This window comes from Manis pentadactyla, chromosome 12 (genome assembly GCF_030020395.1).
Source record: "Manis pentadactyla isolate mManPen7 chromosome 12, mManPen7.hap1, whole genome shotgun sequence".
In the NCBI taxonomy this organism is placed as follows: Eukaryota; Metazoa; Chordata; class Mammalia; order Pholidota; family Manidae; genus Manis; species Manis pentadactyla.
The window spans coordinates 39,650,622-39,668,754 of NC_080030.1; the positions used below are offsets into that span (position 1 = coordinate 39,650,622).

Consider the following 18,133-nt stretch of genomic DNA (forward strand, 5'->3'; position numbering starts at 1 on the left):
ACATTAGGTGCAAAGACACAAGGGCTGATGAGGCACAGGCGGATGCCACAGCTCCCTGACAGGGCGTTCCTCGTGCTCACCAAAGTCAGACACGGGCCCAGTCTTTGTGAGCTGCACGTCATAAACGTTTAGCGGGACAACTTCTATTTCATCGTAAACCTGCAAAAGGTAAAAACAACAAAATCAGAGGATTTGATGTCGTGGTTATCTTGGAAATTTATTTTTACTGTTCCCAAACCAGATGCCAAATTCCAACAGAATTTCCCCCCCAAATTACATCATTTTAAATGCATCATTTTATTAATGCAAAATTTAATTTATGTAAAAGCGTATTTTTAAACTGAGAGGCCACAGGTGTGGTTCAAATTCCCTCCAAAAGCTCCTGCACACTTGCCAGTTCTTGCACATATTCATACGGTGCAGGAATCCAGCGCTTGATGTTTTCATCTACTAATCTCTGAAGTTGTAGGCCATAGTGGCTGGGTTCCAACTGCCTCATCTATAAGGAAAAGGACAGTTATTCAGATTTTAAATGTTCTTTCTAAATTCATCATGTTTCATTAAAAATTGAAAACTTCTAAAAGGAATAAGGAATACGTGTTTGATTTGCTGAGCTTAACTCTGTATTAGCTGAAATTTAAATGTGCAAAAAAGGAAAGAAGAACAAATCATTATTTTTAAGGTTTTCTGTAAATGGTACTGCTTGTCACTAAAAGCAGATGTATTTTTAAGAGGTCAGGGTAGTTTATATCTGATAGCAGAATATATCTTTACATCTCAGCAAATGTCAAATATTGTTGTACCTGACTTTAAGCTGTTTCCTATTACTAAAGTAGAGAAATTTGTGAAATGTGAACAATCTCATATTTTACAGACTACAAAGTTAGGAATTTCCTACTCCAAGAAGTGGTCAAAAGGAAAATGTATACACATACATACACACACTCTAATATTCTCTCTCTCATAAAAACACACACATTTACAAAAGTGAGAAATTACCTCAGGTTTATTCTCTACCTGGTTCTAATGGACCCACTTCTTCTGACATCCTCTATCTCCTAGAAAAACTATCAATTAAACAACTGGTATCATTGGAATATAACAATATTGTTGCCTGTCTGGATAAAAACTTTATATAATGGAGTAAAAGGAAATTAAATTCGTAAGAATATAAGCTACATGGATAAATGTCTAGTATCCTAAAGTTTAAGTCAAAGTGACAAAGGAGGACTAAAATTAAAGATTATATACATGTATTAAAAGTACAGATAAAGGTTACCAAACTCTTTGTCTTTCTTTTTAACCATTTCATATACCTGATTGCATTGTCTGAAAACTAAAAAATATTTAAGCTCTCCTATGCCACCTGGTGGTCTAAAAACATCTGCTCTGATGTTGCTGCGTCTACTTCATGTACCTCAGTGGGCTTTAAGACTTAAAACGCCCTTTTAAGAAATAAAACCCAGTTTGAATAATGAATAAATCATCATCTCATAGCAATCTCTATGAAGCTACTATAAGTGGTACCAAGTTACTCATATAATCTAGAGAAACTTGACTGAACTATTCAGCATTAAATCAGACTACTTCAAAGTTTATGACACTTCTCTTATAGAGCACCATCTCTTAAAGTTACTTAAGTGACAGCGGCCTTCATAGCTATCCTAGATGTAAAGGTGTATTTATAGGATTTCAGCAAAACAGCTCGGGTTCTTCATAAAGGCAAGAGGTATGACCTAACAACTCATTCTTCTAAAAGATGGAGGAGAATACTAATTAAGAACTACATTAATTAATAAATATGTTAATATGTTCCCCTGTACAGAAAGAGAGGCCTTAAATACCACACATATTTAAAAGGCATAAAAGTACAACATTCATGATTATTTCTGTTAAGAAATATATTTCTGCAGCAAAGTCTATTACCTTGCATGCTAAAGTCAAAACATCTTCCACTCTGTGTTCTGGCTTGATCATTACAGTAACTCCTTGATTATCCTGAAAATGAATGTAAGTCTGGATTTCCCATGTGTTGTCTCGGGAAGCACCATCCACTGTTGAACCATATATATGTATAAGTTCATCAACCTGGTTTTAGAGACCAAAAGAAAATATGGACAGATTTGATAAATAAATGAGGGAAACTACTGAAATAACATACTCTCAATTTATGTCATACTTTATAGTAAGGCCTTTCACCCTCCACACACCTCTGGCTTCTCACAACCCTGGGGACAGACAAGCCCAGTGCCTCCTCATCAGTAAACCTACAGGAAACTGACACCTGTGGAGGCTGAGTTCAAGTCAGCTGCCCCCATCCCATGTTCCAGCCACTATGTCATGTTGGGACTGGGCAAGCTGCACTGAAGCCATGATCCAGTGAATCCTAATCCAGTCTTGTCCAAGGCCACTGATGCCTGCCTATATCCTAAACCTGAGCTGCACTTAATCCCAGTGTGTTTCTCTTCTTATTTCTAAATCAACCCTTACTGCTGGGAAATTTTTTTTCTATCCTTCAGCTATTTCATATCTAGATATTCTCTTAGGAATTATCCTCAAACATACTACGTTTTAGGAAGCTTTTCCCAAGGAAGTTTAGTTTCCTGGACCTCATCATCACAAGAATTCAATGATGTCATGCTAATATGAACTTCCATAATTTATAAAAAAAAACTGTTAGCACTTCCTAAGCAACTCAAAAATTTTTTCCTCTGGTTAGGTGGTTAGGTCCTTGTATTAGCATGGTGGCAAAGAAAAGACTTGGGGATTTGCAATCAAAAGATTGGATGTACAAATCACAAACCCTACTGCTTAACCAGCAGTAAGACAGGAAATTTACCTTGCTAAGCACTGTCTTCTATTCTGTAAAAGGGGATATAATTAATATAATTAAATTTGTTAACTCATAATACAAATTTTTGTGAGCAAAGTCATATATGTGAAAACATCTTACACACCAGCAAATGTTACATATAGATTCAATACCATCACATTATTATATCCTATTCACCATACACTAAAATTATCATTGATTGATTTTATTTTGAACCCCATGAACTTTTAAAACTTTTTAACAAAGCAAAAGATCCTTCTATATAGGATTAAAAGGCTAGAATAGATAACATTAAAGGAATTCAAAATAACAGGTTTAGGCAAAGCAAGGGAAGAAAACAGTCTTTCTGTGTTATCTTTTTAAAAATGTGGTGCTCATCTCTGAAGTGACATTTCTGGATCTGCCATGGCTCTGCTGCTGTACATTCTCCTAGCTGTACATTCTCCTAGCATAGTGATCACAATGCAGAATGAATATGACTCTCATGTACTAAAGCAAAAGAAAAAAATAAGCAGAAGCAGATGCCTGGAGCCAGGGATGCAGGGAATCGGCATGAATATACTTTTTCCTGAAGGCTCCTATCTCACAGGGGTCACATTTTCTTCCCCAGTCCCACCTCCAGGTTACGCCTCACCTGAGCAGTGACTTCAACCAGGTGTGTGAGCAACAAGTCTTAAAGGCACAGACACACCTCTCAAACCAGGCTTGCTCAGACTCAAACTAAAACCCCAGCAGAGGTCACTGTGGAGTAAGAAACACACACGAAGCTCCAGGGCAAGAGGAAGTCCAATAGTCCCCATCACCGCTGCAAAGCAATTTCATCCTGCCCTCTCAGAGCAGAACAGGAACGGACAGGTGGGAGAGGGATTTAAGAAACACAAACCCACACCTACCCTTACCTGCCCTCCTGATCCATCCCTTACCATCCATCACAGAGAGACTGCATTACCACAGAGAGACTGCATTACCCGGAGCCAAATGGAGTAGTCAGTTCACTATGCATAACCTTCCGAGGGAGGCACTGTCCTCCTCTATGTAACAGGTGAGAAAAATTAGGCTCAGAAAATTCTAGAAATATGCCCAAGCTCACACAATGAGCTGTGACTGTGGCACTGTGGGATCCGAACCCTGGAAACGTGGTGTGTGCCTGTGCTCACCACACTACACTGCAGAAGTACCAGCAGGGCAGTGACCTTCACACAAAACGGACACAACCTAACCTTCTCAATTCCTGTTAGTCTACGACATACACCATGTTCTGGTTGAACAGAACAGCCTGCCTGCTGCTCCCCAGAAAGGACGGGTCCTGTTCTGCCTCCAGACCCTTCATTTTCAATTTCCTTTGCCTGCTCCACCTTCCTCCCAGCTTTGGTGCTGAAACTATATATACATCATTCAACCTTACTTCAAATATTACCCTGTATTAGGAAGTCTCTCCTGCTCTCTTCCCTCCTACCCCAAATTCCTCTCAGTTAGATAAGTCTTCTCCCCTGTGTCTCTGGAATAGCACTTAGCTAAGCCCCACTCACTTGGTGGTCATTTTAGGCTGCTCTCACAGCCCTGGATGCCAAGATGAGTGAAAACAGAGGTTATTTCTCATTTTCAGCCTTTAATATAGTGCATCCTGCACCCAGAACACACCCAACACATGGGTGTTGAATTGGATGCAACTAGAAACTCAGTCATACATGGGCTTCAAAGGTAAAAGCTGTCTATTTTCTTATTTAAATCTGTTTCTACAGTGTCAGTTTCTTTACCCTCCCCTAAAGTTTCAGGAAGAGAAACTAACAGAAGATTATTAAAGGGGAATAAGTCCCAGACAAAAGTGTGTAGTTGAATGCAGAGATTGAAGGAAGGATAAAAGAAATATTCATATTATATTCAGTTAAACCAGGCTTTGTGCCTATAACTGCCCTGAGGGATCATTTCTTGAGCCCACACTGTTGACCTAAGACCATGGGAATGATAGAACAGAAGATGCCTATCAGATAGCTAAGGCTGTGGAGGATTCAGATCCTCTCAAAGGATCCAGCAATGCAAATGTACAGGTTAACTTTTTCCTGTGCGTAAGACACACACACATGCCATCTCAAATGTATGCAGTTAAAGAAAGGTAAAACCTAGTTATTTATTAATTGTGAAATTGATTAATTAATTAGAACTCAAAAGAACAGGCTATTTGATGCTTGGAGAGCTCCAAAGTAGTCATAACTTTAGCCCACGTGCAGAGAAAACTGGATTGATTCCCTCAAGGGTCAATGCTATTCACAGTGAAATTATGTAAGAAATTACTCAAAAAGTGGTAAAATATTCTCCTACATTCTTTTTCATAAAGGAACAGACTCTTGGAAATAAGCACAACAAATTGACCCATCTGGAAAACTCTGCCCAGCTCAACCTTTCCAAGGGCTACTAAATTAATCTTTTAACTACTCACCCTGAAGTCCAAGGTCAGCTACCCCCCTCAGGTTTGCACACCCATCCTACTCCCACTCTACTTCTCCCCCCACCCATAAAAATTAGTTTCCAATTAGCCTGTTCATGTTTCCAGTTCCTGGAGAAGAAAGAGAGACAACAAAAATACAACCATCTGGGTCAAACCCCGGCCTTGGCAGAACTGGTCATCTAATGTCTCTGGGCTCAGTTTCTTTACCTTTCACCAGTGCTGAAAAATGACAGCTTCACAGGGTAGGAATGGCATTAGAAGGTATGTAAATCGTAAAGGGCCTTCATACTGTCAAAGACCTTTTTTTACTGAAGCTCAGCCCGGTTTGTGGAATCATATGTAGGCTTAACCATCATGACTCCATCGTGGCCACTGTAAAGAACTGCAAGAGAGTCACCCCTTGTTTCAAAACCCCGGGGAATCACGGTGGCCACTGATGCCCAGGTCACCCTGGGGTCTGGCTCCAGCAGGCCATGCACACAATGGGAACTGTGGCCATGGCCACTACAGACTGACAAGCTAAGCTTTGCAGATCCCTTCAGTCCTCCTTTAGGGCCCCGGCTACAGAAGCATTTCTTACCACCATTACATTAATGGTCCTGAAAGCACATGTCAAATTACTTATGCTCTGCGTGCCTCAAGGACAGGAGACGGAAACTCCACGTGTTCTCACAGCAGATGCTTCTGGATCGAATGGCTTGTAATTACGACTTGGATCCCTGAAGGGAAGTGAGGAGCAAACTCACAATCTGGCTGTCACAAACGGGCCCTACACCACAGTTGCTGATAAAAGGAAAGCCTATTTAGCAAGTGAGATGAGGAGAGAACACAAAAGGAGCTACATGCTCTGGGTGTTCTGAACAACAGTGAGATGTCACAGAGGGGAACATGTTTATTACCTCCTTGGGCTGCGGCCCAAGCATCAGTTGACAGGAAGGGAAAACAAATACCTGCCCACAGTTCCTCTGTCTTCCTGCACACGGATGTGTGCTAAGTAGGGTTCCACACTAACATTCCATTTAAACAGACTACGATGTTAGGATCACGAAGCAGTGGTTTCATTCACATTTTCCATTTTAAAAAAAACAACATTAGCCTCTCTTCTTTCCAGTTCGGAGCTGACGACTCATGCGACCGCACTCACTCTCTCCCAGAGGGCTGGGACACCCTGCGCCCAGTTTCCTGGAGAGAGCACCAAGGCCTGGTGCGCCCTAATTTCTACAACGAAGCTTCTGTGGTGGCTACCGTCAGAGCCTCGGTGGGGATTTGCTGTCAGAATCTCCATAACAAACACCTCCCTTCAAATGCTGATTGGGACTCATTATTACTCCTCAAGACGCACACCATGTAAAGCCTTCATTCTTGGCTAGGTAAAGTGTCCTTTAAAAAATGCTCAAATAAGACAGGCTCTGTTCCAACCTTAACAGATTTCAAATTAGGGTGACTCACTGTTGGACTTTACATGATGTACCAATTAGAGCGGAATATTTAAAAATACCCATGACGCCCTCCCTCCCAACGTGTGGGAATGACTGCCTTTCTCTGTTACACTAATGGACACAACAGAGTGACTGTATATACAAATAGATGGTTTGTGAAAGTTATAAATATTCTCCAAGAATGATTAGCAGAGGAAAGCTAGTGAGATGAAATATTAATTATTCAGCCAGCTACAGGCAGAATTTTAAGTCCCAGAGATATAAAAAAAACAAATACCCTTAATTTTATCTGCAACTCAATTTAAGCCTAGTTATCTCAGACTTCAGTACAAAAATAATAAATATGCCATTAAACTAATCCTATATGCCAAAAGAATTTCTTCAATGTCCGTATACCAGAAACAATGCTCAGTTAAAATAAATAGGTATAAATGTTTAAATATATATGCTTTAAAAAACAGATGCAATAATACTTTTTCTCACTCGTTATAAAGGTAATGAGACTTGTCTATTAAATCACAAAATGATCATCTAGTAATTTAAGCCAATTTAAATATGCACTAAGCTTAATTCTGACTGTTAATGGCTATGTTAACAAGATTTATTTTCGAAGTCCAATGTAAGTTCTGTTAATAGAAAGTGCTTTGTGCGTGAATTTCTTAACTTTCAAAGGAAGAATTTTACATTGTCATTTAATACTGGAAGAGACAGGACCTTAAATTATGGGTTTTTATTGCAGATCAAACTGTTCTCAACCATTAACGGACTACATCTGATATAGACAATTAATAAACAAATGTATTAAGCAATACTACACCCTCAGCAGTGTGTTATGGATGGAGTATACATAATCATAATCTATACATAAACTATAAAGAGCAAGGGTCCTAATTACAAGTTTGCCTGGGAGACATGAAGAATTTACTTCAAAGGTAACTAAAAGTTACTCTTAGTAAGTTCCCTCATTTTTCAAAGTTTGCCTTATGCCATTTCACTTTCACAAAAGACCTACATTTGCACCTGTTTTCACTAACCAAAACAGAAAGAGGGTTTTCACTATTACCGAAAAGGCAAAAGGCAAGAAGCAAAAACCGTGTTTGTTCTGCAGGCAGCACACACCCTGAGCAGTGAGGGTGGCGCCACCAAGCTCCTCCCCCTGAACTGCGCTCCGCATCCTGATTGACAGCAAGCCACCTTGGCTTCCAACTGTGTCTATGAGCATCTGTGTATTCTCTCAATTTATTTTGTGCATCCATTGGCAAGATGTGTCCTAAGGTATCAGAAAAACTCAAGAGGGGTGATTTTTTTGTCTGGAAACACTTAAAAAATTTTCCATATCAATTAATGGTAATTGCTTCTTCACTTTAAGCCATTTTGGCTTATAAAAGTTTCACAGGAACATGCTGCTTTCAGTTTATGGGGAAACCTGTGCTAGTAACACAAGTAAAATTCCCAGAAGGTGGTGTGATTTGATCCTGATTTTGAAATAAGTTCTGCATGTGTACAGAAATAGAGGGACAGGGAACGGAAATTGTTTATTACTAAAAGTCTGCCATGGTGATAGTATGATTTATAAAAAGGAAGGCTTGGATTTGGCTTCCCGTGGCCCCACAGTCAGTCAAATCTAGCAAAGGAGCACCAAGGACAGGGGCAACACCAGGGACTTGGCCTCCTGGCACAGGCCATGACTCACAGCCTGCCCTCTCACAGCCCTGATGCTGAGAATGGGAGAGGAAAGGGAACAGGGTTTAGACGGAGCTTTTCTGTGCCATTCAGGACACGACAGGCAGCGCTTTCCCGGGGAGTGGTGTCAACAATACCTATGGCACCCTGGGCAGCTCAGGGTCCATAGCCAGAGCCAGCTTCACAGGAAGGCAGAATAGGTGGTTGCCTATTTTAAGGATCACCAGAAAGTTCCTCATTCACCTCCTCCACAGTGTCTAACATTCCACTATTCCTGTTTTTTCATACTAAATTGCCAATTCATGGAATTATCCCAATTACCTTATTAAACAATACTGCCTACTTCTGCAAAAGCAAGCGAAGTTGTCCAAGCCTACTAAAATCAGGTTTGAATCTCACAAGTAGAGAAGAGGTTCAGAGGACGTAAACCCCGAGATAAAACGATCTGGTGAAGACTGAGAAATAGTTTTAAGGGGAAGGTGTGGATCTGAAAGAGACACAAAGGAGAGGCTTGATCTCATCGTCCTCACCTACTCCAGAATGCCATTCAGGCAGTTCTGAGGATTTGCTGAATCAGAAGCCATTCTGCACACTATAAGGGAACCCTGTACTCAGCGCCTCTGAGGGGCCATGGTGGTCCAGGCTGCTGAGCCACAGCATCAGGTGCTGTGTGAAAGATGCCTGCCCAGACAATCCTGAGCGGAAAGGGCAGTTCTGGATTCCCCGAGTGTCATCCAGGGAAAAGGAGATGGCTGGCATCCACCTACAGCAACGGCCCCCTCCCGAGAGTGACTGGAATTCTGAGGTAGCTGAGTTCCAGAAAAGCCATGGCTGCCACTTGAATCAAATACCTGATAGACAGAAGGGCAAGGGAGGTCACTGGGATGCCTCTGCAACTGGCAGCTACCTTTTTCAGTATTTAAATTTTTAAGTTCTGTAACGTTTTATAACATCTTTATATCATGATTTGTACAATTTACTACTGTACCACATTTGAAGTTTTGACTTTAAAGAAAAGTTTTCCTTCTTTCTTCCTATATGGTTCTGTATTTTACTTTCTTTGATGTCATATATTATTTAAATTACCCTGGATCTTCTTGATGTTGCCCTTCACCAAGCAGTACACATTTCTGAAGATGTGGAACAGAACTCCAAGTTGAGTTGGCAAAGCCACCAAAATCAAGCATATAACCATTTGTTAAAAGAGCACAGAATAAATACCAGTGAGAAATATAGCTAAATATTAAAAGTGGTTGGGTTTGGGTAGAGGGGTGAGACATTCCTTTACTTTTTCTAATGTTTATTTTCTATATTTTGTAGTAAAATAATAAACATTAAAGAATAAGCCACTGAAACATTTATGGATACCTATGACATCAACTTCATTCAGCTATACAAATACCAACATTACAATTAGTTTCGTAACTTTTTAATGCAAAAATGCTCAACCAAAGGCTTTTTTTTCTCAGGAAATCTCACATTAGCAACATCTACCAAATATCACGGGGTAAAGACCATATCAGATTCATATCTAATCAACTAAATGTCAACATTAAAGAAAAGTAAGCAAGTTATCAAGTTACTTGTATTATCATTTAATCATACAGCACTGACTATCTTGATTAAAATCAGACCTTTCCTTAAGGCATAATTTAAACTTCATAGAAGTTCGATTAAAAAATATAAGCCCAGAATTAGCCAATGGTTCAGGGCTGACTATAATCTGTAATGAAGAAATATGCTTCCATTTATAATCAATAAATGATTACTTCTTACAATTACAGTACAAGAACAACCACAATTTCAGAATGTTACTCCTTCCAATTGTGTATGAGTACACAAAAACAGCACTGCGTAACAGAAGTTCCATGTATTTTTCTTTCCCAACCAACCCCTTCCCTACCACATCTACTTTAATTGTCCCAGAGTTGTAAAGAGATCAAAGAAATTGATTCCATCCGTTATTCATCCAATCCAACAAACTATTATACACATTCTAAAAAATATCCATGTAAAATTAGAAAATAAAGTACCATAGAATGTGACCCTATTTTCCAGATGATAGTGAAAGCATACTCAGAATAATAGCAACCTGCTAAGAGTGAAAATAAGAAATTTCTTTTCAGACTTAACTGCATTTTCCCTAGTCACTTAAATGATCAGATCATCAAGTTATAACTCATCTTTTCAACAGTCTTTGAAAAAAATAATAATCCCAAAACATATCAATCAGCAACATTAATTATCATATACTGTATTAACGGCATCAGGAAATACTTCAGATATGAGTATTTGAACTGTTCTGAAAACAATTCACTGTACATGGGCCACATTTCAACAATAAGTGCTCAGGCTATTTTTACTTGATAAAATGTTAAAAGAGCCACCCTTCCTTTAGGAAAACAACCAGCAGCAACAGTCCAGTGCTGCAAAGCTTTGGGTCCAGGTAGAGCGCGTCCCAGCCCTGCCCCTTGGGCACTGTGCGAACAGGGTCAAGGAACTGACTTAACCTCTCCAGGCCTCAGGCTCCTCATCTCCAAAATGTGCTGATAAAATGTCTACTTGGTGTCACAAAGATTAAGTGAGCAAAGTGTCTGGCACTTTCAATAGCATTTAGTTGCTGTTACTCTGATTATTACTAATTTCACATGTTTATTTTAACATACAACCTATGGGGAAAATCAATATGAGTTTTGAAGGCAATGCAAAATGCAGATTCTTTCTGATTACTCTTATCTTTGTGTTCCTGAGTATTGCACACATGAGCAAGGTAGGAATATCTCTTTGGAAGTGACATAAAGAGGCTGAGCCATGGGTGTGTTTTCATTTGGGGAAAATGTCCATGCAAAGACTGCCCCGCTTTGAACTAACTTAGATCTCATTCTGAATGGACGGTGAACATTCACGACCTGGTGCACATAAAGGATTTCCCACTGGGTCTGCTGTCTTCCTGTGCTGGGAACTCACCTGAGTTATAGAAGGTCTTTTCTCCTTCCCTTTTCTTCCCAGTGTGTCCAGCCCTTTTAATGAAGAAAATATGCCCTTCTTATTTCTTCCTCGCTGGGTCAGTGAGAGCGTTCTTTTCCGGAAAGCAGAGTCATCTCTAGAACATACCTAATTAAAAACACAGTTTAAAAAAATAGTAAAGCTTACAACTTGGGGGACAGAATTAACTGTTGCCTTAACGTCAGTAAGCCCTGATTGCTGTATGTGCTCTGCGACCAGCACCAAAAGCTACTGCATGTCTAACATACCAGAAATGCATCCACCATATAGATTTCTCTTTATCTGGATAACACAAGCCTAGTCACAACCTTTGGATCTCTCCAGGGTGGGTAATGATGTCAGCAAAACAACCCACAGAACCCCAGACTGAGCTAGTACTGTCCACAGAGTGCCAAATTCAGAAAACCCAGCAGGGCCCTCTGCAGTACAGATAAAAAAAAAACCTTCAATCGGCCCTTTACTTCTTCACACTACTATCACTACTCCTCGGGGATTCCGCCTTCCTGAGTACATGAGGTGGAACAGACAGAAAGGCAGATGCAGACCTGAATATTTAGTAACTGTCTACCAGCAGTTGGGTTCCTCAAATAAGCAGCAGAGAAGCTGAGACCCCAGAGTGGACCCCCGTGCCTGGCTCCTGGACAGCGCTGGGTAAGTCACAGCAGAGGTGAATGACAACCAGCCGGAGGAAAGTGAGCCTCCACAGTCCTCCCTGAGCCCCACGGAAATGGCCATCCTCGGGAACGTACCAGAGCATGGAAAGAGGAGACTGACAAGATGCCCAGCCTGCCAAGGGCCAGCTTGGAGGGGCGGCTGGCAGCCGCCAGGAGACTCTTAGGGTTTGGCAACTCCCCGCCTTGCAGGCTGGCCAGATAGCAGCGCATCCTGAACAGGTCCATGTGAAATTTCTCCAGGTTCTGTTCCCACTGCTGGATCTGTTTAAGCAAGAACAGGGGGGATTTCAATACAAATGAGAAGTTTTCATGGGTCAGATTGAAAATGTGATCCCTTTCACACACTTCAAGGAAAAATTTGTTTCAGTGGGTGTTGCCTGATTGAAATTAGCCTCCCCTGCTCATCCCATCTCAAGCCCATCTGCCAGAACACACTGGGTCAGCCGGCCTGCACTTCATCAAGACGGCCATAAACAAAGAAAGCCGGTGGTCCCAATTCAGAGCCACGGCAAAACAGCACAACACTCTAAACCATGCTTACGGCAGGATGCGCAACTGTTAGTCAGTTCTTCCACTGTTTCATTTCCCTTTATGTTTACAGCCTCTGATCTTAAACCAGATTAACTGAATTGCACACAAACAGATGCTAGATTAATGAAGGCAGTGGCTTTACATTTCTGTACATTCTAAGTAAATGATTCAAAATAAGCAGCAAATGGACTTCAGGGATAAGAACAAATAGACCTTTTACTTCTATTTTAGGTATATTAGAGCATAATCACCAGCTACACATCGGAATAAAACTAAAGCACATACAGTTATTCAAACAACAGAAATCTGTGTACTTCTTCCAAAGTGAAACCATGAGTTGGTAAAGTAATAGTCAAACGCTCTCTCTTCCTCCAAGGATGTCAAAATATGTTATATATAACTGTTATCATCATTTAAAGATAAATTAATAGGTGAAGGAAGGCGCTAGTAACCCGCTGACATAATCATTCAGTAGGACAACCAAACGCTGGGCTTCAAATGTTCACAGCAACCTCAGAATCCAAGAGAGGGTCTGTAGTGAAAGCCCGCAGCAAAGATTCAGTACAAGAGTCATGCTGTTCCATTTGTAACAATTGCATCTCTCGTTTTGCTGTGTTTAGCACCTAAACAGATCCTAACCTTTCACAGTCAACTTTCCAGGTCAATCTTTAATTCTGGATAAATGACATTTTGAAGGATCTCCAATGCTTAACAGTATATTCCCTTTAGTGTGTCCCTAGAGAAAAACAGTATGAATTCTGGGTATTCTCCAGACCAACTCCAAGTTCTCTATATCTATATCTTAGGAAGGTATGAAAGAAATACAATGGCTATGAGATCTAATATAATACGGTGACTCGTCATTGTTTGTCAGCAAACCAACAAAGTCCCCGAGGGCACTGAAAACTCTCAGTCTTCATAGTGAATTTAACCTTAAGATTCTGGACACCCTTATTAGCAATGTAACAGCCTACCGGCATCAGCTTTGAACGAATACCAGAACGGCCTGTTGGCTTTTAAAAATGAAGATGCCCAGGCCCAGTGCCTGAAGATTCTATTCATGAGGGGTGAGGCCTAGAAAAGTCTACATTTCAAAAGCACATTCAGCGATTCTGCTGCACAGTCTCAGTGAGGAGCACTGCTCTTGACTAACAAAACAGTTCAAACTGAAACTGCAAATCTCCTCTCGGTCTTGCCATATTAGAGACTGCTAGATTCTAGAAAGGTAAGGATGGGCATTATGTAACCATAAACTGACACCTACCGGGAGCTCTAAGGCACAGAAAAACCTATGCTTCCAGTTCTGTCTCACAAATACCTTCTCTAGCTGATTCCTGGAAATCCACAATTATAGATATAATCTTCTGTCTTCTGATGACATGTAGATACTCCTAGACTGGGTAATGCATGAAAGCTTACCCTCATTTACACCTCCATGTGAAATAGTGTGTGAGATCCTTTCTAGGGGTTCTGTTGGGGAAGGAGGCATGAGAGGACAGAAAGCCAATGAGTCACTGGACACTAGAAGGTAAGCCCAGGCCATCACAATAGATTAGAATGACAAAAATAAAGATCCAGGCCTATGTCAATCACTGTAGATCAAGGAAGCTGACAATCTTTTCACTGAGTTCTGCAGTTTACAAAGTATGTATTTTAAAAGGCAAAACATTTAAAATGTATTTATGTAGCTATACATCAAAGGAGCACTGCAAGGCACATAGTTCCATCTTAACTGATACATAGAGAATCTAAATTTTTTTTCAGAAACACTTTGATAACCTTCAAGCATACACAGACCTCTCCATCCAAAACTTGGGACAAAATGCAGGTGAATTCATGGTAAGAAGATAGATTCAGGTGTTTGGGTCTGTTGCAGGGAGAGGAGGATGGAAGACTCTGACAGCCTAAAACAGGCCTTCGGAGATCAAGAAGTTTGTTGATGTGTGTGATTATGTCTCAGGAGAACTAGTATCTCAATCAATGCTCTTTATTGTATAGGTACTTCTAAAACTGAATTTAGTAGAAAATGCGGATGAGAAGGGACTTTATGACTTCTCTATATTTACAATGCCTCCTGTCCTTATCCTGCTGAGCCTTTGTAATTCTGTGTGTCAACTTGACTGGGCCCCAGGGTGCCCAGATATGTGGTCAAACATTATCCTGGTGTTTCTATGAGGGCTTTTCAGATGAAATTGACATTTAAATGGGTAGAATGGGTAGAATGAGTAAAGCAGGTTGTCTTCACCCCCAATGTGAGTGGGCATCATTCTGTCAGCTGAAAGCCTGAACTGAACAAAAAGGCTGACCATCCCCAGGTAAGGGTGAACTACTCCTGCCTAAGGGCCTCAAAACTGGGATATCAGCTTTTTCCCTGCTTCAGACTTGAACTGAATACTGGCTCATCCTGGGTGTTAAGCCTTCAGATAGAAAACCACACTCAGCCGTCCTGTCTCCAGTTTGCAGACTCACTGTGCAGATCCTGAGAGCTGCTTGCTTCCAGAATCACATGAGCCAGTTGCTTATAATAAATCTCTTTATATCTATTTTGTTCATACATCCTATTGGTTCTGTTTCTTTGGAGAACTCTAAATAGTACAGCCTTCAACCCCATTAATCTTTGTGGCCACCATTAGTCACACATCTATTCCATATTTAAGGACAGTATTTACCTTGTTTTTAAGGTTGTGGCTCTTTATGGGTTAAATGAAGATTTGTGGTTAAATAAGAAATAATGAACATTTGATTTTCTTTCCACAGACTCACCAAAGTTGTAGAGAATGACGTGGGAGAACATGCAGGTAAAAGGATGGAGAAGACACGTTTTCAGAGGCTGAGGTTACTTGGAGGGGAGAGGGAAGCAGAGAAGCCAGATCCGCAAGTTCAGCACAGACCTTTAATACTGAAAAGTCTGTCACCATGTGCAATGGACTTGTAAGGGAATGAGGGTTGCCACACCTTTATTTCTCTGCAGAGGACACCAAGGCCCAGAAGGGAAGTGACTGACCAGGATCACATAACAAGCTAGCCCTTCCAGACTGCCAAGGTCCAAAGCTATCCTGCTGTGAACAATGTGTGGGAACAGGCTTCTACCAAGCAGTCACAATGCAGCCTCTGCACCCCAGGTCCTCTCTCTCAGAAGGTGGACATCTGAGCCCTATCCAAGCCCTGCTTCAGCGACAGGCATTTAAATTGCATGGGGACTTTACTGCTCCCCGTAGATGCCCAGGTGTTTGTTCTATGTAGAACGATGTAGGGTGATCTACACTCCCTCATTTCAGTGCCCTATTCATACTCAGCATTTTGTGTTTCAATTCCCAACCAGTCTTGATGTGCCAGTTCAGCCCAACTATATGTTAATTAAAAAGAATACTATATTTTACACTTATTCCTCAAAAGATGAGATAAAGGATATACAGATACATGTATTTTTTAATGTAAAGGAAGAAATAGAAGATAGTTTTGTAGCTATTGTATATGCTACCTCAGCAAATTTCATTCATCATCAGTGTCTCCACCACCACCACTACTAACATAGTAATATTATTTGACAACACATTTATCAGGGAATTTCTGGAGATATTTTTCCTAACATCATCAAAAACTAAAATACCTCAAACCAATTACCTTAAACCGAGAATGGTTTTCCCACTTTTTTCTAAATTCCTTAACTACTGGTAATTGTCCCTAGACATATTTTTATTTTTTAAGATGAATATTGGAATGTGAAAATAAAAACTCATCTCCTATGTAGAACAAGCTTTCATTTCTTTTAATGTCTATACACAACATACAAAACTGATATGGAGGAAGAAAACTCACCCTAGGGAGGTTTCTGTTTTCTTTCATTGTAAGAGAAAAAATGATTAATCACAAAATGCAGGGAGAAAACTTCTGTCTTTAAGGATTGACACAAATGCAATGCAAAAGTTTCCTCTTTATTACTAATAAAGTTCTGTTTGGCTAATGAGGCCAGCAAGGCTGTGGTGTACTGCAGAACATGGGAGGGGAGGAGGTGAAGCGAAATGCTAAAAATAACAAATGAATAAGTGACACATAAAAAAAAATGACAAGCACATTCCTGCCACACCCAATACTCCTAGAAAAATATTTTCTACAAGTTAGTCATTTGATCACAGTAGTCATTTGCCCGTTACTAGACTTGTCCTAAAAGAGAACTCATGTTTCCTTTTTGGCACAATAAGTTGAAAAACTCCCATGCAATATTTTCCAAACATTGAAATCTACCTTCACAGAAGAACCCATCTAGTGACACGATTACAGTGAAACTAATTGGTAGTTAGAACAACCAGTTAAGGTTTAGAGAATTGGGTTTCTTTTTTCTTTGAGATACAATTCACATGCCATAAAATTCACTCGGTTGTATAATAAATACATTTCCTATCAAATCAAGCTGAAAAACCCAAGATGTGAAAACAAAGTAAGGATTAATTTCTGTTTTATACCATTCATCACCTGGTTAATCAGCAGGTGAAGCACCATCTGATTCACTGAAGTCTTGGTGACAGGCAGGAGAGTACATTGGTTAGGAGTGCAGATTTGTGTTTGAATCCCAGCTCTGCCCCTTCCTGACTGTGTGGCATTAGAAAATGAACGTAACCACTCTCAGGGTCTATTCACTCATCCATCAAACGGGTGATACGTACAAACTGACCACATGGCATTACTGTAGAATCATACATGACCATGGCCTGAGACAGGAACCCTGAAAATAAGCTCAGGGGCCATGAGGATGGGGAGTGAGGAAGGAGAGGCTCTGTTAGCTGGGGAATGAAAGAGGGAAGGCCTGAGGGCAAGATCCCAGAGCTGGTGAGGAGACGGGGTACAGAGAGGAGTCCAAAATACAGCAGGAAAGAGACCAGAGCACTCACTCGTCACCTTGAGTGGAGTGCCAGGGCTACAGAGACGGAGGTGACCTGGCCTCGAGGAGCTCTTAGCTCAGCCTGGAAGCAACCTTACACAGAAGGGGCTAATCATAAAACAAGGTGATGGAAGCAGTGACGGAGACCCCAGGAATCATGGGTGTATAAAAGAGGTTTCTGGTGGAGTGGGCAGTGGGGAGTCAAGGGCAGATCCCTGGACTTTTAAACCAGGTAATCACATAATCAGATTTGCTTTTTAGAAGCAAACTCCTTTGGCCTTGTATGGAAGATGCTGAGGAAGGGCAAAAGGGGCAGCCTGCACAGTGGTCCAGGGAGAAGAGAAGACAGGCCCACTACCCTCCACCTCTCACCACCTGTATATCCTGTGAATGAAGAATCAAACTGTCAGGTGCACAGCATCATTTCAGAGCACCTCTGCCTTTGCTCTTGCTAACCCCTGGCCAGGAATTCCCTTCTCCATCCCTCTACTGATTAACTCCTTCCACTCTTCCAGAAGCAATTCAGGCATCCCTCCTCCAGGAAATCTCCCACTACTACACAGGAAATTAAACTTCTTGCCTTCCACACACACTGGAATATCATTTGCTCTGAATTCATTATATTAAGTTGAAATGATATGC

General features: G+C 40.8%; 1 protein-coding gene across 4 annotated transcripts in view; it reads right to left on the reverse strand.

The window, feature by feature from the left end:
• TIAM2 (TIAM Rac1 associated GEF 2) overlaps positions 1 to 18,133 on the reverse strand; it is a 217,273-nt gene that overhangs the window by 63,456 nt on the left and 135,684 nt on the right. For 3 of the 4 annotated variants that reach the window (XM_057489076.1, XM_057489077.1, XM_036886727.2), the window contains 5 exons: positions 12,157 to 12,342; positions 11,369 to 11,515; positions 1,927 to 2,088; positions 395 to 499; positions 81 to 159 (listed from right to left, as the gene is read on the reverse strand). In XM_057489076.1, coding sequence (XP_057345059.1) covers positions 81 to 159; positions 395 to 499; positions 1,927 to 2,088; positions 11,369 to 11,515; positions 12,157 to 12,342 — 679 coding nt within the window. Of the gene's footprint in view, positions 1 to 80; positions 160 to 394; positions 500 to 1,926; positions 2,089 to 9,177; positions 9,253 to 11,368; positions 11,516 to 12,156; positions 12,343 to 18,133 lie in introns of all 4 variants that reach the window. The other variant, XM_057489078.1, reaches the window with a different exon arrangement.